The 26,140-nt window shown below is 35.7% G+C and overlaps 1 protein-coding gene and 1 non-coding gene across 4 annotated transcripts in view; both read left to right on the plus strand.

The window, feature by feature from the left end:
* The window catches only part of BLOC1S5 (biogenesis of lysosomal organelles complex 1 subunit 5), a 39,811-nt gene extending 17,817 nt beyond the window's left edge, over positions 1–21,994 (plus strand). The window contains exons 3-5 of one of the 3 annotated variants that reach the window (XR_004423970.1): positions 7,263–7,321; positions 16,244–16,350; positions 19,830–19,965. Coding sequence is in view for 2 of the 3 variants with exons in the window: in XM_033115959.1 (XP_032971850.1) it covers positions 7,263–7,321; positions 19,830–20,009 (239 nt within the window). In the remaining variant the exon portion in view is untranslated. Of the gene's footprint in view, positions 1–7,262; positions 7,322–16,243; positions 16,351–19,829 lie in introns of all 3 variants that reach the window. The other 2 variants (XM_033115960.1, XM_033115959.1) reach the window with 2 other exon arrangements.
* Positions 21,995–25,397: 3,403 nt separating this feature from the next.
* Positions 25,398–25,504, plus strand: LOC117027908 (U6 spliceosomal RNA). Its single transcript, XR_004424023.1, has one exon. It is a non-coding gene; the product is annotated as a U6 spliceosomal RNA (small nuclear RNA).
* Positions 25,505–26,140: the final 636 nt, after the last annotated feature.

A 26,140-nucleotide genomic window follows, 5' to 3' on the forward strand; every position in this document is an offset into this window, starting at 1 on the left:
TTAGTAACTTTTTAAAATGAAGTATATCAGAAATGTAAGGCCTCTTCTTGGATTTCTATTGACAATATTCAGCTTGTCCAAGGATAATGCTGGGAAATAATGATGGATTACTGGAGTGCAGATAAAACAATGTCTTTCTGGGGGGAAAAAAGAAAAAAAAACTGGCCAGTAACACACACACGTAAATGATCTGTGAAGGGAAGCAGCAGAGCGACCCTGGCTAATGACTGGGTTAATTAAGTCTTGTGGGCACATGCAAGTTAGTCTTGTGAACTCTAGTGCTGAAAGGAGGCTGGAGAGGATCACGTTTGGTTTCTGAGTAGAACAGCAAAAAGCCTAAAGTTAACCTTAGGCGTTTGCATTTTACTACAGACTTGCCCTTGTTTGCTCATACTGTCACGTCCTTAACCTTGACAAACATTCTAGATATACTGCAAGTAAAATTCAAATTATTATTAATAAGAATGCTTATGTATGTATTTAAGATGTGCCTGTAACTTTCCTCTTCCACACTTAGAATATATAAAAATAAATTGGGTAAAACTTGGTAAAAAGCGATGACCAGTTATTTTGACTTGTTTCATTCCTGAGCTGAAGTTATTTCTGATATGAGTACTAGCCTTTTAAAAGTAGGGCCTTCACAATGAAGTGTAAAAGTACTACTGGTAATATGGAATCCAGACTGTAAATGTATTCTCCTGAAAGGAAGGATTAAAACACATAAAATGCGAAGTTAATAATTAAGGTTTTAACATCTGTGGGCCGCTTTAGAAACAAAGCAGGAAAGCTGGGAGCAGGAAAGGCTCCCTCAGTGGGCTCCCACATAAGTATTTTCTTGCAGTGATTATCCTGAGCAGCACAGGTAAAATGGAGATAATTACCTGCTTGTAAAGCTCATGTAGTTTTAAAAATTGGCCTGGTCCCCAGCCAAAATTCCTGGGGAATTTTGTGTTTAAAAACTTGACTTTTTAAGTCATGGTGCTGGCTTGTTTATTTTCACTGCTGATCGATCAGGAGTTGTGCAAAATCATGCAAGCGAATTTATTAGGTTGATGCAAAAGTAATTGCGTTTTTAAAAGATTAAAAATAATTACAAAAACTGCAGTTACTATTGCACCAACCTAATATATACGGAATATATTCTGATCTATCCTGTTTCCTGAAAAATAAGACCTAGCTGGACAGTCAGCTCTAATGTCCAGCAAAAATTAACATAAGACCCAGTATTATATTTATTATATATATTATATTATTAATAAAGAGCCGGTCTTATAGTAAAATAAGACCAGGTGTTATATTAATTTTTGCTCCAGAAGGCGCATTAGAGCTGATTGTCCAGCTAGGTCTTATTTTCGGGGAAACACCGTAAGTAATACTTGACAAGACTAATAATGGTGAGTTGAGTTTTGTTCTGTGCCTGATGGTAGAACTGCCACATTTCTCTCTTCTGTGCATGTTTGAGAGCTGTGCTGGGAGCACCATCAGCTGCTTCTCCAAACTCTGCCACTGTGGGTTTTGGTCTAACATGGCACTGAAAACTAAGTCACTGGAACAGGAAATTGGGGACATCTCAGATTATTTGAATGGAGACCTTACAGAGTCCTCAGCTCGGAACTGTTTCTTCTTTTGACCGTGTAGCACCACCTGCTTGCAGTGTCTTTGGGTGAGCAGAGGCTTTAGAATTAAAACTGTCCTGTGGTTCCTTCATCACAAAAAGTAAGTGAGCTCTAGGAAAGTACATAAAGCCACCCATAAAGTAACTTGTCATCAGGATGCAGCCTTTCCTTTTTTCTCATCCTCACCACACTGGTAGTGTCTCTGTTCTACTTGGTAATCACTTAATACACTTGCAGATTTCACCAGGTTTGTTTTCTAGAGATCTTGCCTTAGTATCAGGACCCAGTCGTTGATTTTAGAGAGTAAGAAGGACAGAAAGCCTCAGGTTATTCCTCATTCAATTTCCCTAACACAGACATAGTAAAAGAATTTCTCTCTTCCTGCCTCCATCTCCCATTTTAAGAACAGTGACTATTTTTTTTTATTTTTTAAACAAAGGATAAATGTTTAATAAGATCAAGAAATGAAGAAAAGAAGAAAGCAATAAATCACCTTAATAACTCCTTAGAAGATAATCATTGCTTTTTAACTCTGGAGAACATCATTCAGACATCTTTGTGTATATCCAAACGGAAGGATGGATAGAGGGATGATAGCTGAATAAGTAGATGGGAAAGTATGAGGAGGACAGAGAACTCCTGATAAGAACGGTTCATACAGTTTTTGAGTTAAAGTATTAATTTTATATTTTATTTGAATTTAACAGAACAAAAGCTTAAGTAAAGCTGAAAGAAATGCGTTAAGTGTTTCTTTACTATAAAAGATAGTAGTAAAAGATCATTCAAAGAAAGGTGATTAAAAATATTCTAAAGTTAGAGTCATGTTACTGTTTCTGTTTCAATTAATGCCATGAGAGATGAGGGGTTAGGACTTTATATACCTTTTCTTTTGCATATCTTCCCGGCCTCTCACTTGTGAATCGTAACTTTGGCTGAGTTTATAGTGTTTGCTTTCTGTTTTGTAGTTACAGTGCTGCCAGTTGTTTATTTAGTCTTAACACTATTCAGTTCCTTTCTGTTTCTGATTTATTTATTAGATCTGTAATGATGTTGTCATAGTTCTCAGTTTGTTTCCTTAGCTTTGCAATCTCATTTTTCATTTCATGCTGTATGTTTGATCTCTTTTAATACATTCAATTGCTTTTCTGTATTACAAAGTACTAGTGGAGAACTTTATTAGGTTTCTTTCAGAATGGATGCTTTGTCTGTCTTATCTGCCTCTCACATGTTATGTTCCTTCCCATATCTGTTTCTCCACAAATGAAAGCATATTAAGAGTTCTAAGAATTTTGTGAACTCATTCCCTTTTTCTGCTTTTGGGAGTGGAGTAGTTACGGTGGGGTGAGGAGCTCACAGTTCTTCATTAGAATCTGTGTTCCTATTCATGGCCACCACTTTTCAAAGTTTATAGTATATGATTATAATTCTTCCTTGCTGAGTAAAGGATGGAATTGTTTTCCCTCTTCTTTTTTAGCTTATTTGTGAGGTACGTAGGGGACTAAGTTTGTCTGATTTTGCTACACTCCACCTCTTTACCTAGAAATCTTTAAGAACTCCTGTTTAAAATACTAATTTTTGTATCACTTTACTAATTAGAATTTTCATCTGTATTTTCATCATTGACTATCATAACTCGGTAAAATAAATATTTGTCATCCTCCCCACTTTATAGTTGAGGAAACTGAAATTTATAGTAGTGGTTTAACATCCATGGTTCTCCAATAATAATTAGAGGAACTACATGCAAACCTAATTCTCCTGCTCCAGAGCTCAAGTTCTTTCACCTTCAGGATATTATTGCTTCTGTGCATCTTTGAGAAGGTAATAAGCAAAGTCCACCTTTTCTTCTGAGACCTACACTTTCTCTTGGATTTTCTCCTACAATGCAGACTCCTCCTTCTCAGCCTCCTTTGTTGGTGCCTGCTTCTCTCCTTGACTTGGAGCCTCGGGTGCCCTGCGGCTTAGTTCTGGGATGTCTTTTCTGTCTGTACACACTTGATGGTGATCTCATCTAAAATCACAGCTTTAAGTATCATCTGTATGCCAGTCGTTAATTCCACGTTTGTGTTTTCACTCTGGACCCCTCCCCGGAATTTTAAACTTTTACATCCAACTGCCGAGTCCACTTAGATGTCTAATAAGCATTTCAGTGTAACATGTCCAGAACCAAACTTGAATTCTTTCCTCAAGTCTGCTTTTACCTCATTCTGTCCTATTTCCGTAATGGCATCACCATTCACCTAGCTGCTCAGGCTGAAAAACCTGAACTCCTGTCTCTCTCTCTCCTCCCCCACCCCCATCTCTTCTCTTTGTCTCTGGAATGTTCTCTGTCTCCCCCTCTTTTCTGTCAACTCCACCTCCCTCCATCCTTCCTCTCTACCCCTCTCTTCCCCTTTCTTCCCCTCCCTCTTGCTTCTCTTCCTCTCTTCCTCTGTGGCATTCTCTGGCCTCCCTACCTTGCTTTGTTTTTCTCCATAGCTTCCATCACCACCTGACATGCTAAATACTTATCTATATGCTATCGGTCTCCCCAAGTAAAATAAAAGTTCCATGAGCTCAGGAATTCTGTTCTCTGCATTTGCCCTAGCACCTAGAACAGGGGCTGGTACATTGTAGGCACTAAGTAATTGTTTATTGAAAATAATGAATGAGAGTTCAGCCAACATCTGCTTCCAATACCAAACCAAAATTATTTTCTTATGTGTTTGAGGTTTACACATACACACTGTGACGGAACGAATTTGTTTCTTTTATGTGAAGACAGTAGGGACGTTAACTGTTGTATGTGGCACAGTTACTGTGTATGTGGTACTAATCTCCTCGAATAATCTTTTGGTTGAGAGAAAATAATTTGATAAATTCTTGACTTTTTAAAGTCAGTATAGTCTCCTAAAATAGAACAGGGCAAACTGCTTCCCATGGAATTAGGTATAACTGGTAAGTCCTGTGGGAGTGATAGGAAAGTTTGCATAAATGGGCCTTTTCCTCTTTGAGTCTAATTGTGAAGAAAGGGAATGTTTGGTGCAGTCAGGTGATTTTCTTAGACTTTAGAAAAGCAGATTTCATTAAATTCAGAAAGTAAACCCTTTTTTATTTTGTGGCTAAAGAATTAAAAAGTAAGTTACTGCAAAGGGACTTCATTTTCTAAAAATGGATGTTTTGTCTAAGCACAAAGACAATCCCGATAAGGAACGAAAGTGTGGTTTTTGTCAGATGTGTTCTAATTAGATTTTTAAAGGATATAACAAATGACAAAATAAATGTCATAGTCCTGTAACTCTTGTTAGATTAAACCCAGAAAGACCTGAAAATAATTGAAGCACCCGAAGACCACAAAATGGACTTTTTTTAAAAGTTATATTCAGAGCCCAGGAAAAAAAAAAAAAAGAAAACCAACCAGGAAATGATAAAACCATTGCTCAGGAAAGATGATGTAATATTAATATGCCACAGAAAAAAGGCAGATCTAATCAACTCCTTTTTGTTTTGTTTTCATCTTTTTGTTAGAACAATGATTGGGAACCTAATTTTCAGTACTAAAATATTATCTTTGATAGAACTAAAGTGAATGGTTCCCGATAACAAATGGCTTTTTAAAAGCAGAATCTTCCTCTTTACAAAATTCTCACAGGATAAGGCCTAACATATTTTGAAAGAGAAAAATCTCAGTCCCAGCCCTGTTATGGAACTTGTGACCTAGTTGGGACCAGATTGAGGTAGGACAGGAAGACATAACTGTAAAACAAGTAGGTAAACCTCTGTTGAAGCAAATACAAGATGAAGTGGTAGGATATCACATACTGAATGAGGGAAAATCTTTATAGGGAAAGGGTTAATGTGGAAGAGTTTTATGAACGCCATAAACCTTCAACCGAGCTTTTGAAACAAGTAAAACATTTTAATTAGAGGAAAGGAATGAGGAAAGGACTTTCAGTAAATAGAATAGTAGTAACGATAATATTTCTTGACTGCTTACATCTGTCAGTAATACACATGCCGTTAATTTTACATATGCCTTACACAGATGAAAAAGTATTTTGGTAAGAAGTGTCAGAATAACAGCTGTCAGTAATGCTTTTAACTAGAATATTATACACTGATCTATTACTGATTTGCTTACTGTAAGTGAAGAACTGCTCTAAATGGCATTTATTTATTAAGGAGGGCGCAGCTCACAGTGGCCCATGTGGGGATGGAACCGACAACCTCAGCACTGCCAGCACCACGCTCTAACCAACAGAGCTAACCGGACACCCCCTAAGTGGCTTTTAATGTTAATATTTTAATTATTTTTAAGCATAATATCTACTGTGTTGTCTAATTTTTGTGTCAATTCTGAAGTCCTTTTATTAGTTATGTTCATTTTACAAATGAGTAAGGTGCTGAGAGATGAGTAGCACCAGGCACACAGCAGCTGCTTAATAAATAGTTGACGAATCAATGAATGAGCACGCACGGATGCCCAGGATCACTGGTACATCAATAATGCTCAGCTCTCTATTTGACTACCTCTGACTCTTAGCCGGCGTGTTACACAGGGAGGTAAGTGAAAACATTTGTCTACGGAAATAGAGTAGAGCCAGGAAATTAAAAGGTTCGAATATCTGATGGATTAAAACCAGTTTCATTGATGAAATCATGAAGAATAGTGTTGAGGATAAGAGTCAAATCTAAATTTAGAGTCTGAGATCTGATTTTAAATCCTGCTTTCTGTACTGTTAGTCATATTACCTCTTTGAGTGACACTCACCTCTTGACAGCTCAGTTTTTTTGTTGTTGTTTTTTAATCTTTTTGGGGGGAACAGTGTGTTTCTCCAGGACCCTTCAGCTCCAAGTCAAGTCGTTGTCCTTCCATCTAGTTGTGGAGGGCACAGCTCAGCAATAAGTCCAGTCGCCGTTTTCAATCTTTATTTGCAGGGGGCTCAGCCCACCATCCCATGGGGGAATTGAACCAGCAACCCTGTTGTTAAGAGCTCGCGCTCTGACCTACTGAGCCATCCGGCTGCCCTACACCTTAGTTACAGATGCCAAAACTGTCACATGGGGTAGTGATGCTCTCCTAAAAAGGAAAGTGGGATTAAGAGGAGTAATACTCCTCATGGGAGGTACTTAGCACAGGTGTTGGTGCATAGTACTACTCAATAAATAACTAATAATTATTACTAGCAGTTTTGGTCCTTTAGAGAGGGAAATGACTCTGAAAATAGTCCAGAGAAATGTGAATCTGGCAGTGGCAGCTAGGATGAATTAGAAGACAAGAACAGTGGTCCTAATGAGACAGAAGCGGGTGCTGGTGAATTGGAGAGGCGTGGTAAAGGCATAATCAATCAAAGTGTAATGGTACATTTATCCGGTGTTTTATCTTTTAGAGAACTCTGAGGTCATTGCTGAGAACTTGTCATTGGAATTTGTATTGAAATGCCTTTGGCTTGCAGCTCAAAGCTCAAAACTCATGGTGTATAACATCCTGAATATATGGGCAAAACATCTTTTTTTTCTTCTGGCCACCCTGCGACAACCAAAGTAACATCAGTTTTTTGCATAGTTTTTTGAGATCTAAAACAATCCAAGTATTTTTTTTCCCCAGGTACTTCCCTCCTTGAACAAGGGCTGCTGATTGAAAACCTATTCTGTGTTTTATTTCAGTGCAAGCAGCTACTGACTCAGTCTGTAGACTCCAAGAGAGGGAGCAGGAACGGAAAAAGGTAAAAGTAGATTACTTGGATAATGGAGCTTGTAACTTCAGGGCTTTAATTATCATATTAGCAGTTGCTTTTGATTTAAAAAACTATATATCTCTGAATTTGTGGGGTTTTTTGTGCAGTGATTTTAAAAGATTTAAAAATGACTAATTGACTAAAGATGTGTTGAGGAGGTGTGGGCACGTGGTTTTATAATGCAGATGGCAGACCTCTTTTTTCACCTTTTCAACATTTCCTTCTTTTCCTTGAAAGTGGTATTTGTCTCAGGGAGGAGAGAGAATAGGAATTTTACATGGAACAAAAAATACTCACCAGATTAGAAATATAAATCTTTCCTTTATGCCTGAAGCATTGAGTATATTATGTATATTTCTCCTAGAAAAGGAAGCATTCATGTCTGTGGATGGGTTATTTAATGAATAGTCATAAGAGTATGAATCACTTGCTGGGTAGTGCTTTGCTTATTTGAATTATATCTTAACTAAATTCAGATGTGGAAAAATAGCACAAGAATTTAAGTTCCTGTGATAATTTGGTGTTTTCACTTTTAAGTTTTATTGAAGTATTTTATAACTTTTTCATTGCATTAAACTAACAAAGATACACTTATTTAAGAAATCTTAAAAAATACTAAGTCACTTTAAAATACACACTTTTTTGCCTGTGTGTGTATCAATGACTACTACTATCACCATCTCTCTGGAATGTGTTGTGGTTAATCCACAATAACGGCTCAGATCTGGCACTATATAAAAATAGAATGGAATGAACCTTGCCAGAGTTGAAATTTCTGCACTCTTTGCTCAACTTTAAATGTTGATATAAAATTTAAACATTCAACAATTTGATGAATCAAGCCTCCTGAAAGGACTTGGCATTTAAGCCAGGTGGAAAGACTGCCCGCAAAGAGTAGGATGGATCCCATCAGGCGGGTCAGGAGCAGGGCCATTGCTGAGCACAGCGACAACAGGCAGGGCAGAGCCACGGGCAGGAACATCTGTGTCACTTTGTAGTGTCCGGAGAGCACGGTAAAGGCAGGCCCAGGGGCTTCAATCAGCTGTGCCTGGCTAAACAGCACATCTTCTTTTTCTCTACTTTGCTAGGTGACCCTGGGTGTGAAAGATTTTAGTTTAAGGCAATTCATACACTCAGGAGATAAAAGTCTAGGGGTCCCAAACCACTAGCGCTACTATCATGTAGGATAAGAGCTGTGGTCACATTACAAAGAACTTTGTAGGATCTCGGCAAAAGGAGTAATTTATTAGGAAGATGGTGGCATTCGAGCCCAACCTTGATCAGTGAGTGGGGATTCAATTGTTAGAAGACGGGAAGACAGATGCAGGGTGAGGGGTATCATGTAAGCAAAGGCAGGAGGCATGGGAAGCCAGCAGTCTCACGGAGCTGGTGTGTAGAGTAGGGAAATGGCATTTCCGAAGAAGGAAGGCTGTGCAGAACCTTGATTGCTACTGTGTTTCCCTGAAAATAAGCCCTAGTTAAGATCGTCAGCATTATGACGATATTCCAGAAAAAGATGACATGACGGTATTTGAATAAATGTACATTGTTGTACATGAAAAAATAAGACATCCCCTGAAAATACACCTTAATGGGTCTTTTGGAGCAAAAATTAATATAAGACCCGGTCTTATTTTCGGGGAAACACAGTATATTAAACAGTGTGTTGTTCAAGGCACCAGGAGTGTTTCTGTGTTTGCAAAGCAGAGAGACTTTTTCTGTAAGAACACTGGTTTTACTGGCTGAAACACATGTAACTCTTTTGGCTTTCAAAATAAACATGAAAACGGGTGTTCTGTGCGGCCTGTTGTCTCTCTGTCTAACATGGTGCTGTGTGATTTAAGCAGATCTGCATGAAGATGCACTCATGAGATTGGTCTCCCTTTCTAAGACACTGTCAGAGCAGTTAGGATTCTGAGAGAATGACAGTTCTTTTCATTCTTGTGTAGAACTAACCTAAAATTAAACTATAATTGCAGTGGTTCCTCTTATCACTTTGAACTTTTCCACATTTGGTGTATTAACCATATAAGTAGGAAAATGACTGGATTAGGTAAAAATGCCCGGTGTCTTCTATTTCTGGTTGTTGCCTTTGTTAGCTAGCTATATGTCCTTGGCAAAACCCTGGAGCTTCAGGCTCCTCATCTGCAAAATAGATACCTGTTCTACTTAGCTGATGGATTGATATTCTACTTACATGACATGTTATATAATTTATGTGAAACTGCTTTGCCGATTGTACATCACTCCAAATGTAAGGTGGTGTTTTGTCTACGCCAGCTCAATCATTTGTTTAAGCTGCAGGTAGTCGCTCTGTGGGTAAGAGACCTGCTGTGGCCGTTAGAGTTGGCGAAACCCTTGAGCATCCTGCCCATTTACGACTTTCTAAATTAAAAGATTGTCTCATTGTTTTTTGTTTTTGTGTTTCAAAAAAGGGTCTCGAGGAATACTAAAGCCCTTAGAATATTTTAGTCTGAAATATATTTCTTACTGTTATGTCAGAATATTACTGAACTATTTTTTATGGAATGCATATTAAAATTACTATTTTAGAATATACTGAAATGTTGAATTTCACTAAGAAATAGTACAGAGTCTGTGAAACCTACATGCATAAGCAGCCACCCTGGTTTTTTCCTTTCCTTGAGATAATTTAATAAAATTAACCAGGTGAAAGTCACACAAAGATGCATTTTTCAGACAGAACTCAGAGAAAAATAAAAGTTCTTTATATTCTTTAAAGGCAACAAACCTTTAGTCTTTATTTCACTTTCAGTGCTTATCTAGTTAGCAAAACATTTGAAATATGGCTCTTTAAGGACTTTTTTTTTTTACTGCTATATCTGGCTTTTGCCAAAGCTTTGATGTGGCAGAGGTTTTAGACTATACATATATATATAGGCATATGTATATATATAAAAGACACAGAGATAAAGTTTGATTTCTCATCTAGAAAATGTGTGCAAAGCAAAATTGACCTTTAACTACATTTTGCAATCTAATGTTAATTGTTGCCCGTGGTTATACTGTTGGCTACATTTTGTGTATTTGAATGGCTCTCAGAACAAAGAAAGATGGGAGTAGTAATGGAATAAAATAGACTATCGCCATTAATCATTAATTCTTTTATGTCAAGACAATTTGTGGAATTCTGTGGGAAGTACATTAGATAAACGTCATTCATCCCAGTCACATTTCCCACAATTGATATCTGAAAGTACATTCAGAAGAACAATAAATGTGCATTCCCCAGATATTTGACATATGTCTTGAAAACTACCCACTAATACAAAGTTGTATTTTGGGCGCTAGCAGTAAGAGTAGTGAAATGAAAATATAACTACCTTATAAAATTCACTGACTCTTAAAAATATGCCATCAAGGGAGATGAGCTCATTAGTATCTGTGAATATTTTAAACTTGTGTTCCATACACAAGCATCAACTTTGAAGCCAATGATGATAATGTAAACACGATCCTTTGATTCATCTTGTTCACAAATACTTATTAGATTCAGTTATACCCCTGTATGATTTTTTTCATGAGATCAGTGAGGTAGCATTATTATGCATTGTTCTTGATAGAGTTTGAAAATGAGGAGTAATAAATAGACCAGTATGAAATATTCTATTTAAAATCATTACTGACAGTTGTTATTCTGACACTTACCAAAGTAAACACTTTTTCATTTGTATGTGTAAGGCGTATGTAAAATTAATGGCATGTGTATTCCTGACGGATTCCAAAGGGCCTTTTAGACCTTAATTGGCTTATTCAGAGTTTTCCCTAAGACCAGGGTTTCTCACCCTCTGCACTATTGACATTTTGGACCAGATAATCATTTGTTGTGGAGGCTGGCCTGTGCTTTGTAGGATGTTTAGCAGCATCTCTGGCTTCTATCTACTGTATGCCAGGAGCACCTCCCCCTAACCTGTGCTTTGATAACCAAAAATCTGGGGTACAGGAGTGTCAAAATCAGCCCCCAGTTGAGAATCACTAACTTAGACTCATGCATGCAGAAATGTATTCCAGAATTCATGTGTAGACCTGGTCCTGGACAGGGTTTGGCTTCAGGGTTGTCTTTTCTTTAAATTTATTTCTAATGGGATAGATGTAACCAGTTTATTACTATTTTTTTCTCTGTTGTAGAAAGAGACAAAACCATTACAGCTAATTACTTTTGGTAGGCAGTTATAGCTCATTAATAAACTTTCTCTTTTAAAGTTGACATTTTCTAACTTTATCTTAAGAAAAACAAATGTACCCACTTCTTTAAGAATGCAATTGATTTCATTTAGGAAGAATCCTCTGAAAACTAATTTGAACCATTTTTTTATTGTGGTTAAATACACCTAGCATTAAATTTACCATTTTAACCATTTTTAATTGTATGAGCGTTCTATGGCATTAAGCGCATTCACACTGTTGTGCAACCATCAGCACCATCCATCCCCAGGACTCTCTCATCTTCCCCAACTGAAACTCTGTCCCCATGAAACACTAACTCCCCATCTCCCCTCCCCACAGCTTTCTACTTGCTGTCTCTATAATTTGACTACTTCTAGGTACCTCTTCTAAGTGGAATCATATAATTTTTATCTTTTCAATGACTGATTTGTTTCTTTAATATAGTGTCTTCAAGGTTCATCTGTGCTGTAGCATGTATCAGAATTGTATTCCTTTTTAAGGGTGGATACATTTTGTGTATCCATTCATCTATCCTTGGATACTTGGTTTGCTTTTTTACCTTTTAGCTATTGTGAATAACACCACTATTAAATTGTGTGTACAAATATTTGTTCAAACTCCTGCTTTGCATTCTTTTGTATATATACCCAGAGGCGGACTTACTGGATCATACGGAATTCTATTTTTAATTCTTTTTTGAGGAACCACCATACTGTTTTCCACAGCAGTTGCACCATTTTATCTTCCCACCAGCAATACACAGGGGTTCCATTTTCTCCACATCCTTGCTAACATCTGTTACTTTCTGTTTCTTTGGTAATAGCCAATCTAATAGTTATCTCATTGTGGTTTTGATTTGCATTTCCTCAGTGATTCGTGATAGTGAGCATTTTTTTCTTGTGCTTATTGGCCATTTGTATATCTTCTTTGGAGAAATGTTCGTTCAAACTCTTTGCCCATTTTTAAATCAAGTTGTTTTATTGTTATTGTTGAGCTGTGAGTGTTTTTTTATATATATATTTTGGGTATTAGTCCCTTATCAGATACATGATTTGCAAATATTTTCAACCATTCTGTGGATTCTTTTTATTCTGTTGATAGTGTCCTTTGATGCAAAAAAGTTTTTAATTTTGAAGTCTGATTTATCTACTTTTACTTTTGTTGCCTGTGCCTTTGGTGTCATATCCAAGAAATTGCCAAATCCAATGTCACGAAGCTTTCCCCCTGTTTTCTTCTAAGAATTTTATAGTTTTAGGTTTAACGTTTAGGTCTTTGATACAATATTTGCATATGATGCAAGGTAAGGGTCTAATTTTTTCATTTTATTTTACTTTATTTTTTGCATGTGGATATATCGTTTTCGGAGCACCAACTGTTGAAAAGACTGTCCTTTCCCTATTGAATGGTCTTGGCTCCCTTATGAAAAATCATTGCCCATATATGTGAGGGTTTATTTCTGAACTTTCTGTTCTGTTCATTTGGTTTATATGTCTGTCTTTGTGCCAGTACCACACACTGTTTTGATTATAGTATGTTTGTGGTATGTTTTGAAATCAGAAATATGTTTCTTTTAATATAGGTTTTATTATTATTTAGATATGGTGAGGCCAACAGATTGGGGATGATTGCCAAGGAAAGATAATTTGTTACAGTTCCCAAGAGGGAGGTATACCATGCCACCCAGGATCATGTGGGAAAGCGTTACGGTTTGTCAGGAGGCAGAGTGAAAGAGGACAAAACATGCACAAGAGCTTTTGTTGTGATTTCTGCAGGAAGTAACATGTGAAGCAGGGTAATCAAGTTTAGAATTGGCTAGTTTGAATAATTTCGTCAGGTTGTGGGGCATAGGGGCTGTCCTTAGTTGTACAGTACCTGGCCCTGGGTTATTAAGGCCAGGAGATAGTGGCCCAGAGTGTGAGAGGCCAAAAAAGAAGGTGGTTGCGGTGTGGACTTTGGATTGGTTGGCTTGCATATAAAAGGTACGTTCACAGGGGAGTTGTTTGCTATCTCTAGGAATAGACTAGCCCTGGGAGGGACAGATAGTCTCTCCACTGTCAGCGAGTCCCCAGATGTAAAAGCATCATGAACACGTGGTTAAGACAGTGTGTGACCTCCAACTTTATTTTCTTTTGCAAGATTGTTTTTGGCTATTTGGTGTCACTTGAAACTTCATATATTTGGTGTCACTTGAGTTTTTCATATATGGCCTTTATTTTCTTGAGATACTTTCCTACTATTACCAGTTTGTGGAATGTTTTTATCATGTAAGGGTATTGAATTTCATCAAGAGTGCTTTCTGCATCAGTTGAGATGATTGTGTTTTTTTCCTTCATTCTGTTGATTTGGTGTGTTTTGATTGATTTTCATAGGTTGAACCATCCTTGCATTCCAGGAATAAATCCCACTTGATTATGGCATATGATCCCTTTTAATATGCTGTTGAATTCAGTTTGTTAGTTTTGTTGAGGGTTTTTGTATCAGTATTCATCAGGGATACTGATCTGCAGTTATCTTTTCTTGTGTCTTTGTCTGCCTTTAGTATTAGTACGATCCTGGCCTCATAGAATGAGTTAAGTCTTTTGCCCTCCACAAATTTTTTGGAATACTTTGAGAGAGCTTCATATTAGTTCTTCTTTAAGCATTTGGTAGAATTCACCAGTAAAGTCTTCTAGCCCTTGTATGACTTGATTTTTATACCACATGCTGCTATATGATCTCTTGCTAGAAGAAACAAAGAAAACTAGACCAAAGTTAGTTGCACTTTCTTTTTAAAGTTAGCGTGTGTCCCACATATAAATCCCTAAGTGGTTCACAATGTGTGCTTCTAGATTTTTTTTCCTGCCTATTCAGTCATGGTCAGTTTTTTCAAAGCTCTTAATTATTTTTGAAATTAGAATGTGAAATACTTACTAGTTTTTGCCATTTTTAAAAACATTGCCAATCCTACAAGACTAATAATTTAACGTGTTTGGTTTAAACAACATCATATAGCAAAAAAAAAAACAGCCAAAAACTGGATTTTTATTCTTGATTCTACCTCTTTCTCACTGTGTTACCTCCTTGCTGTGTGACCTTTGAAAGATGTCCACAGGGCAGTGTACCTGTCATATTTTACACCTAAAATAGATCATGTTTAATACCCACCCAGACAAAATTACTTTTAATAATAGTCTTATATTAGAGAATAATGATGAGAAGAAATGCATAGTGTTTTTTTTAGTTCATGTACATAATCATACCAGTAAAAAAATTAAAAAGTACTGTAATACCAAGGGGAAAAAATAAGAGATTGATAATTTTAAGTACATTAATATAGTTTTTGAAAAAAGGAAAAAGATATCTACGTACACGTTGGTCTGTCACAGTAATAATAAATAATATAGTTTGCTTTTGATTCTTAACTTGTGCAGATTCGTTAATGACTTTATCAAATTTAATCTTTGCATATACAACTCAAATAAATAGTATAGACAGATTTATCAATCTGTCTTGACTCATGGTTGATTAAAAATGCTTTTTATTATAAATTTGAAAAATGTCTTCAATGATACATCGCTTGGAAAAGTTTTAAACATGAGAATAAGTCTGGGAGAGATTCATAAACATTACATTTTACATTAAATTCCAGAAATGGCAATGCTGTCTTTATTTCTTTTGAAACTAGTGGCTCCCAATGTCTTCCATGGTAAAAAATGTTAAATAAAATAAAAACATATACAAATTTAAGTATAAAAAAATGGTAATGTAGAAGGATAGATTTGAACTAATTCAGGTTTTATTCCTGCAGTTGCTCTATTGTTTAAATGTAAGAATATTTAATTACCCAGAGGTTAGAGGGCTGAGCATCCAAAGAAAGCTGAAATGATTCTGAGCTACGAGGAATTTACTTTTGAAATGAATATGTGTCGTTGACTTCATCCAGGACTGGCTGTGTAACTGGGATACAAAATTTATTAAAGATTAAACAATGAAAATTTGTTAATTTGCAATATATTATTAAAATTCAACAATAACCTCAACAATTGTTTAGAACTTAGACGAAAGAAAGATTTTTTGGTTTAGGAATATTTTATCACTGACATTACTCAGTATTGCCAGTGCCTGGTGGTAATAAAAAACAGTCTTTCAGTTGTTTGTGTCATTGATATAAAATCTGAACAGACAATACACCCCTTATTGCTTGCATAGGGGCAGAGCTCTCCCACCCTCGTGCTGTTGGTGTGTCCCTGGTATTTATTATATCATTATTGGAAAAAGAAAGCTGCGGACCGTCATGTGTAATGTGACTTCATTTTGTTGTTATTAAAGAAATATATTTGTATCAGCGTAGGAAAAAATCTGTGGGTGCCCATCAAACTATTAATAATACTAGGAAAAAGGATACTAGGGAAAAGATTTGGTATGTATGGGGGATGGGCAACTATCACTTTCTGTTAGATTTGTATGCGTCTGATTGAATATGACTGGTGAGATACGATCATTGTTTTTCAAACGTCTTTTAATTAGAGGAACCCTAATATCAGACTAAATCTTACAAGAACCCCATTTATTAAACCCAAAATCAGAATTACTGTGTTGAAGTAATGATGTGCGCAGGCGATACTGACCTACAGTGAGCTCAGTGTTCATAAAAGATTTTTCCTTGTTTCTGAGAGTTTGTTGCGGTTGTAAAAAGATTCGTTGACATGTCAGGCTAAATCTTGGATGTTATAACTTCCTCAGGTATGAACTGGGTTGCATGCTAACGTTAGAGTGGTTTCAGTTGGATTGAAGAATATTGTGGTACTCGCTTAGGTAGTGGGGTCTTCGCTGCTGTCGTTCCATTCAAGGTATGCTGTCCAGGCTGCATTTCTTTACATTTTGAATAGATATACCCTAAGACAGTCTGCACTCCTGTTGGCTTAGAATTCTTTTTAACTTTCTTGTAGGTGATAGTATATAAGACATAGCTAATTAGCGAGTTTTCTGTCATATGCAGTAAAACCTCTTGGTTCTAGAATTCTTAGAAAATGAATTGTTGCAGATAGCCAGGTTTACCACAAAGCTGAGATTTGTGTTTTCTGTAAGCACAGTACTTTTATAACTATTTGCGGTGGAAATCTTTTAAAATATTCCATACTTTTCTGGGTATTACAAAAAAAAAATGTTATAGGTTAATTTTCTTTATGAATTGGGAATTATTGAGAATATACAGTTTGATGTTACAGTGATGTCCTCGGGGAATTGGGGGAAAGAAAGAGTGTTTCTCTCTTCCAAATGCCTTCAGATACCGTGTGTTGTAGGTTTTTGTATCTGTTTTCCCCTTCACTGTGAGGCTGATATGTATGATTTCTTCTTCCTATCTCATCTGTCGGCATTTTCTTTTTCTAATTTGTGACTTTTAATATGGTAGAGTTTTGTAAACCAGCTAACTAACCTGGTTAGAATTATGTGTAAAGTATGGTAATTAGACTCAATCAGAAGAGCTTCTCATGAGTACTGCAATGTTTGTAAATGGACTTTGTGGTCTCTTTTTTTTCTCTCTCTCTCTCTATTTATTTATTTATTTTTTTAATCACTGAAAGATCTTACCACATAGTTCCCAACTACGTAACTACATTTCAGGTGGATGTTATTTCCAGGTAGCTGAGATTTATTTATATGTGAAGACCACGGTATTGTCAGTACACGTTTTTTCTTCATTAAATGTTGGGAAGAATGCAAGCTTGAATAGCAGCTGTTGTTATTAAAAGTGGGAGACTGAGGAAAGATAGAGTGATTTCAAGAACTTCTTGATAAGAGAGCAAGACTAGATTTTCAGCTGGGTTAGGGACTAGTCAGCATTCAACTTCTTTCCACCTGGACTAGGAGGCCAAGGAGTGATTGTCTTATGTGAAAAAGCTGCTTTGGATGTATATGTATCTTTCGTCAGAATATTCTGAAACTGAACTAGAGATGTTACTATTTGGCAACATTTTAATTAAAGTCTTTTAGCAGAATAGTAAATAGTGGAATCATTAAGAAGGATCGAATTGAATATGGGAATGGGAGAGGGAAGCTATTACTTTTATTTGAGTTGCCTCTATTTGAATTATTACAAGAATCTATTTCTAAAATTAAAGAACAAAAAACTTAAATTGGGGAGGATAAAAAATGGTTTGATTTGCCTTCCAGATGCTTTGCTTATGATTTGTATAATAATAATAAAAATTGCCTTTTATTAAACACCACAGGCACTGAGCTAGGAACTTGACATGTGTTATTACCTCTGGTCGTCATAAATGTTATTTATGAATATAAAGTATTATTTTCCTCATTTTAAAGTTAAAGAAACTTTCCACTTGCTCAGGGTCATGCAACTGGTCACAAGTGAACCGGAATTTGAACGGAGGTTTATATGCCTCCTGAGTCTTCCTTTTTCTCCACTGAGCTGCGCTGAATAAAGTACTGCCTGGTGGGAAGTGGAAGCCTGGCTTTGCCTGTGGTCCCCATCGTGGGTCATCTGGACGCATTATGGAGTTTCGATTAAAAACCAAAGAATAATCTATTAAACAACATCTGCGCATGGATGTTAGTATTCTCTGTATTTATTAAAAATTAATTTACAGCTAAAGCAAGATATGATTTTGAGAAAGTTTTTTTTCATTTTTCGTTTTAGTCTGATGGCTTTTCTCTTAGAATATAATAGTTTTTGCAAAAGGTTCCATGAAGAGTTTCATGAACTGTTCATGTTTCATTCATCTTTTGGAGATTTACAGTCCAGGAAGCTGAAAAGTTAAAAAGTAATGTTTTGAATTTTGCTTCACCTGCTTCCCAAATTTATTGGATCAGCAAACCCCTCCGTAACATTCTCTCCTCCCCACTGTAACGTCTGTTTAGATCCCAAGGGTCTGTGGGACACATTTGAAGGGAAAACTAGACTATAACTCAGCCTCTTTTCACTTGAAAAGCCTTCGTGCTGAGGAACTTCACATCAGATTGGCAGAAAAAGTTCTTGTGATAGCCTTTTTAAATTTTTTTGTGTAGGTTAAGAGACTTAGCGACCTACGGAAAACATCCTCTGGAAAGATCTGATTTGCACTTTGTAATAGAAGAGGCGTAGATGTTAGAAAGACCTAAGTTGAGCAACTTAATCGCTGAGTGACCATGGAGAAACGAATTTCATGTCCTGAAGCCTTCATTTCTTCATTTGTAAAATGAGAATAATGTAATATTAAAAGAGGGATTTTTAGAAGTAGATAAGATATACAGAAGAACTCGCAGAAAACGCATTTCGTAGATCCTTAGAGCATGCTGGCTTATCCAGCAATTCTCCCCGCTTCTCATCATGGCCCAGGTGAGAGAGGATACAGACCAGCAAGGACATCATGGGCAGCGTGAAGGCCTGTTTCTACCTTTTTCCTATTAGCTGTCTTTCTGGTGGCCTGCATCTGAGTTACCAGTACAGGAAACACACCAGATGTCCTGTTTCCATTAGAGCACTGGAATTAGTAATGACTTTGGGTGCTTTGTAGGTGTGTATGGTTTGTATCTGTCAAAGGTTTGCTTGTTTGTTTAATAGAACTTAGCTTTTATCAAAACTTAACTTCTAAAGACACGTATGTAGAATATTTGAGGCAGGGATATAAAGTTATTTTTCATACTCTATTTAGCTCGTTGTTATACATATTCAAAGATAATAATTGAAACTACTAAATTGATACCTTTTTTACTTATAAATTGTTTCATCTTTATTGTTGTGGTACTTAAAATTTTTTCATCCTCACATGGAAACATTATGAAACATCGCAAGAAGAACTTAGATATTTGACAACAGCTGCTTTTGGTGTTTATTTGCTTTACGGAAGAGAATTAAACCAGAAGAGATTTCCTGTATTCTCTTCCAGTGATTAATAATGCATGATTCTTTTTAATGCACCTAAAAAGTATTTTATATAAGACAAGCATTTTAATTTCTTATAATAATTCTTTTGGCATATATTCTTTAAACTTGATTTAAGAATTATATACAGTTAAATGGAATTTGAGGAAAAATAGAGGTATGAAAATTTTCTTGAATTGTGTTCGATTTTGTTGTTTAAAGATGCTAGACATTTTGAAATTTCAGAAATGTGAATACCAACGTTTAATCATAGTAAGAAGAGCCTTAGCCTTCCAATGTGTCATGCTCTTGTTAGACATGAAAAACACAGCACAGTTTTATCATTGTGACTTTCCAGCTGATCGCTACAGTAACCAAATATTAAGAGGTAAAGTTATGCTGTCTCCTGCATAAAAAAAAAAAATTGTCTGGAGAATTTCACGTGACTTTCAAATTTTCTTTTCTCAGATTTATAATGACCATTTACTAGCTAACGAAAAACAACGTATAATCCAATGGGAGGATTTCTTGAAAGAACAACACAACAAACAGGCTGAAATGGATGAAGAGCACAGAAAAGCGATGGAGAGGCTTAAAGAACAATATGCTGAGATGGAGAAGGACCTAGCAAAATTTTCAACCTTTTGAAAATTTGAACCACAACAATTAAAATCTGATGAAAAAACATTGACTTCCCCCAAAAAACGATTCCCACCAAACCATTTAGCCTCTGCTTCAAGCTTAGCAATATATTCAGTGGCACTCACATCAGAAGAAAGAAACTTCTATTGGAATCTTAATTAAATGTTTAATAGCAGAAGAGTGCTATATTTTTTCAGTTTTAAGTGCCTGCATATGATTATTTGAATGGGGGGGAGTAGGAGGAAAAATCAGATAAGTATACTCTTTGTTAATCAGAATTGGTCTTCTTTTCCATTGATTGTCTCAGAGAATTGTAAGTATAGAGTTCTTAGAAAAAGAATTCATTCATTCTTATACAGGACTAATACTAGTTTATTATTGTGGCTTAGAAGGCAGAGGAAATAGCTGTCTATTATAGCCTCCCTGGCTATTGGAAGAATGTCTAAAGTGTTATTCCATGAGTAATGTAGACAAAAACAACTGTCCTCAGAGCAGAGACACATCTGAGAGGATTGAGAGTCAAAACCTTGTCTCTGCTACAGCAAAGACAGCCTTGTTGGTCTTTGTTGAACTGCCTGTTCGGAAGGTTATAGATTTCGAAGTGTCGCAGAATGCCGTGTGTTTCACTGGATGGCAACACAGACTTTGGAAGTTTTGTGGCCTTCAGCACTTAACATTTTCAGCTTTTAAAACATGGCTTAGAAGGAACAGCGTACCAAAAATATAATTGACTTAGCCTTTCCAAGAACCATAATCTTGCCCATAGTATTTACCTCATTTTTGTATCTGTTTTGCTGTGGGTAAGCTTTGTAAGATAAATAACATCTATACATGTTTCAACTGTTAAATGAGTAATCAGCAAAATCTGCCGAGGAGTCCCTCTGGAACCACGTAAAGATTCTGGTTCTGAATATACCCGAAATATTTGTCCACATGGCAAATGATCATGTTAAATATAAATCCTTTTTAGTGTTTAACGTCTATTCTCATAAGCAGGTGTATTATAATGAAACATGTACCAATTCTGTCATCACTGTGATCTTTAAAAATCTGCACTTACCCGTCTAATTGAGGAACTGAGTTGGTTTTTTATTTGCCACAAATGAAGCAAAATTAAATGCAATAATTTCAAGAGATTTATAGCAAATGAATTTGGTGTATGGATAAATCTTTCAAATATTTTTTATTGCTCTTCAGTAAAGAAAGGCACAAGAAAGAAAATACCCAACTCCCTCATGTTATCTCAGTGTTGCTAGTGCAGAAAACGGACAATGCTTGCTTGTGTGAATTTATGGCTTACTGTCAAAGCTTCATTCTTGGCTGCATGTTGAAAATGTGATTAAAGTTAATAGAGGAGATGAAATAAGTATTTGAGATTTCTTTCAATAACACTGAACTTCTGCCAACTTTCTCTGTCCGCTACTGTAGGCTTGACAGGTTCATCAATCATCCTCTGGTACCTGGACCAAAAAGAGCACTTGCTGACACTAAGGCATGTTGGAATTTTCTTAATTCTCTTTCAGTGAATGGGGAAAAAAACATACTTCCAAAAATATCCCACACATGAAAAGGGAGGGGAATGTTAAATGAAAATTCCCTTTGTACTACAGGCAATATTTGGAATGCTATTAATTGCCAGTGCACCACTGAACAGAAGCTGTAACCAAGAAATCAGGACTGTGTGTGAGCAAGGATGTTCTCCTAACTGGTTGCTCGACCTGTGCAGCAAGGATTTCTGATAGTGTTTGTTCATCTCATATGAGCAATAAATACTTTACCATATGAGTTTGTATATATTATAGAAGGATCCAAGAGACTTTTTAAACCAAAAAGAATTAATGGGCTTTTTGACCTTTAAACATTAACATACTACTTTCTTTGTAACTTTGTCAGCTAGTCAATATGAACTTCTAAAAAGACTCTTGGTTTGCCTTCCTTTTAATATTTTTAGTAGTGAACACTTTCGTTTATTTTCCCAGTTTCCAAATCACTTCTGATATGTATTTTATATGTATAAACTTTTTATATAGTAATTACGTAATTTACAAAATTTCTGTTTATGCTGTTGAGCAGAGATAATATAGGTTTGATAAAGCTCACAGGATTCTTTTGTGATGAAATAATGTTTTGTCATGTTAAAGTGCTATAGAAATACTTGTTTTAAAGTTCTGTGTATTTTTAGTTTTTCATTATGATTTCGTTTCATTTCCTAACGTAGATTTTTAAATTCTGTTGTTATTGATTTCAGCTTGTGGTTATTAATTGGCTTGTGGTCACAGAATAGGTCCATATAAAACTAATATGTTGAAATTGAGATTTGCCTTGTGACCTAAAATGTGGTCAGTTTTGTAAATGTTTCCTTAGTGCTTGAAAATATGCATATTTTCTAGTCGTTGGGTGTCCATTACACGAAATGTTCTAATTGTCTCTGTTTTACTGTTGTTTTTCCTTCTACTTGATCTCTCGTTCTGAGATATGTTGAAATTTCCTACACTAGTGAATTTTTTAATATCTCCCTGTAACTCGGTCAAGTTTTGTTTTGTGTATTTTGAAGATTTGTTACTGTGCGTACAAGTTTAGAATTATCTTCCAAGTTTAGAATTGAATCATACTTATAGTCATAGCCTGTATTTCTAATAATTTTTTTGTTTCATTTTATATTGTTTTAAAAGCTATGCTGAAAAAATGTTTATATAGGCTGCACCAGTTGGTTAGTTAGTATTTTTATGGTATATATTTATCCTTCTGTTAGATCTTTCTGTTATGTTTTAGATGTGCCTCTTAAAAACTGTAACTAGATTTTTTTTCTTTCGATCTGATTATCTTTTTACCTGGAGAGTTTAATCCATCTACATTTATTGAACTTATTAATATATTAAGGTTTATTTATACCATCTTATTGTGCTTTTTGTCCCACTTTTTCTGTTTCCTCACTGTTTGTGTGGTTTTTGTTTTGTTTTTGCCTTTTTTCAAAATGAAGTTTGTTTTGTTTTGTTTTTCCATTTACTTTTCCTCTACTAGTTTAAAAGATAAAAACTCAATTTTTATCTTTTAGTGCTTACTAAGAAATTTAATTTGCATAATTAACTTAAAATCCAAAATTAATATTTTTATTTTCTTTCTAAACAAAGTCTGATTTTCTCCCTTCAACTTACAAATTAGCGTCTGGAATTTTAGTTTTATCTCAGTTTAACTTCAGAAATAGTTATACAGTCAAAATTTGTTTAGATTTACCTACAGTTTACCATTTTTATTATTCTTGACAGCTGGGTATACAATTCTAGATTGACAGTTATTTTCTTTCATTATTTGATGATATTATTCCACTGTCTTCTTGCTGCTATTGTTGCTTCTGAAAGGCCAATTGTCATTGTGATCAGTACTCCTTTGTAGCTAATCTGTCTTTTCTCTCAAGTTGTATTTGAGGTCTTTATCTTTGGTGTTCTATAATCAAATGTCATTATACTGCAGTGTGTCCAGCTGTGGATTTTTCATTATCCTGTTCAGATTCATTGAGCTTCTTGAATCTGAGAATTAGTGTCTTTCATAAATTAAAAAAAATTCTCAGCGTTTATCTGTTTCAATATAGTACTTCCCCCATTTGTTCTCTTCTCTACTTTAGGAAATCAAATTACTTCTGTTTCACTGTCTCACTCTATTCTCCATATCATTTTACCTCTGATTCATATTTTCTATCTCTTTGTCTCTATGTGTTGAATTCTGGATAATTTCTTTAAATCTGTTGTCTAGTTCAGTAATTCTGTCTTCTCACTGTCTCTAACCTATTTAACCTGTCTATCAAATTTTTAATCACAGTTACATATTTTTTTTATTTCCAGAAGTGTTATTTGGTTCTTAAAGTTTCTTGGTCATTTGGGGTAGTTCCCATTCTTCCCGCTTTTTCTTTTGTTTAGAATATATTAACTGTTCTTTTTGTGTGGATCTGACTCTACAGTTTGTTGTTCATTGTTTTGTCTGAAACAAGTTTGTGGTGACTTGTTTTCTAATGTGATCAGTGATTTTTGATTGTGAGCTCATATTCTTCTGAACTTTATTTTGGGGGATTTTTTTTGTTTAAATTATGTTCTGATAGAGGAGGTTTCTTTTTCTAGCACCACCCGTTTGTTTCTCGTAGAACTTCAAAGTCAGTTTTTAACTTGTTTCTTGCCTCCACTTCCCCTTTTCTTCAGCACATGCACGTTCACACACAAGTAATACGAATTTCATCCTTAAACATGTGAGTATTGGGCTGTGCTAAGACATTCCTAGAGGAAACTTTTTCCCCATCACAGTTTGATTTCAAGTAAAGAAGAAGAAAAACTTTAGATGTTTTCCTTGTTCACTCACTGAAAGTGGTACCTGTGGGGATTCATCAGGTTCTGCTGCTTACCCCGCTCACCGTTATGAACTGAATTGTGTTCCTCAAAATTCATATGTTGAAGTCCTAACCCCCAGTGTGACTTCATTTGGATATAATGGCCTTTAAGAGGGTAATTAAGGTTAAAGGAGGTCATATAGGTGGGGCCCTAATCTATTAGCATTGATGTCCATATAAGAAGAGGAGGAGACAACAGAGTACTCTCTCCCCACGCACACTCAGAGAAAAGGTCGAAAAAAGTTGGCCATCTGCAAACCCGGAAGAGAGGCCTCACCTGAAATGGAATTTTCTAGCATGTTGATCTTGGACTTCTTCCCTCCAGAACAAAATTTCTTTGGTTTATGCTTTGCCACCCGTGGTATTTTACTATGGCAGCCAGAGCAGACTGACGCAGTCCTAGACCATGATTCTTATCCCCCATGCACTCATGTAACTCAATAGCAAAACAAAGTCTGATTAAAAATGGGCAGAGGAACTGAATAGACATTTTTTCCAAAGAAGACATACAAAATGCCCAACATTACTAATCATTAGATATCACTTTATACACCTGTTAGAATGATTGTCATCAAAAAGACAAGAGATAAGTGTTGGCAAGGATGTGGAGAAAAGGGAACCCTTGTGCAGTATTGGTGGAATGTAAACTTGTGCAGCCCCTATGGAAACAGTATGTAGAGTTCTCAAAAAGTTAAAAATAGAACTGCCATATGATTCAGTAATTCCATTTCTGGGTATTTATCCAAAGGAAAGAATATAACTATCTGGAAGAGTTATCTACCCCATGTTTATTGCAACATTGTGTACAGTACTCAAGACATGGAAATAAGTGTCCATGAACAGGTGAATGGATAAAGAAAATGTGATATATAAGAATAAACTTAACAAAAGATGTGGAGGACCTATACCCTGAAAACTACAAGACTTTGTTGAAAGAAATTGAAGAAGACATAAGGAAATGGAAAGGTATTCCATGTTCATGGATTGGAAGAATAAGCACAGTTAAAATGGCCATATTAGTGCTCACTTCAGCAGCACATATACTAAAATTGGAACGATACAAAGAAGATTAGCATGGCCCCTGCGCAAGGATGACATGCAAATTCGTGAAGCGTTCCATATTTTTTTAAAAAAAAAAAAAAAAAGAAAAATGGCCATATTACCTAAAGCAATATACAGATTTAATGCAATCTCATCAAAATCCCAATGGCATTTTCCAAAGAAATAAAACAAAAAAAATCATCATATTTGTATGGAACCACAAAAGACCCCGAATAGCCAAAGCAATCCTGAGGAAAAACAAAGCCAGAGGTATCACACTCCCTAACTTCAAATTATACTACAAAGCTACAATAATCAAAACATTATGGTATTAGCAGGAAAATAGACACATAGACCAATGGAACAGAATCGAGAATCCAGAAATAAACCCACATGAATATGGACAACTAATTTTTGACAAAAGGGCCAAAAACGTACAATGGAGAGAAGAAAGTCACTTCAGTAAATGATGTTGGGAAAGTTAGAAAGCCATACGCAAAAGAATGAAACTAGACTGCTATTTGGTACCATACATAAAAATTCAAAATGGATTAAAGACTTAAATATAAGACCTGAAACAATCAAATACATAGAAGAAAACACTAAACTTACGGACCTTGGTCTCAGAGAGGATTGTATGAACTTGACCCCAAAGGCGATGGAAGTAAAAGCAAAAAATAAATGAATGGGACTGTATCAAACTAAAAAGCTTCTGCACAGC

This window comes from Rhinolophus ferrumequinum, chromosome 9, assembly GCF_004115265.2.
Source record: "Rhinolophus ferrumequinum isolate MPI-CBG mRhiFer1 chromosome 9, mRhiFer1_v1.p, whole genome shotgun sequence".
Lineage (NCBI taxonomy): Eukaryota > Metazoa > Chordata > Mammalia > Chiroptera > Rhinolophidae > Rhinolophus > Rhinolophus ferrumequinum.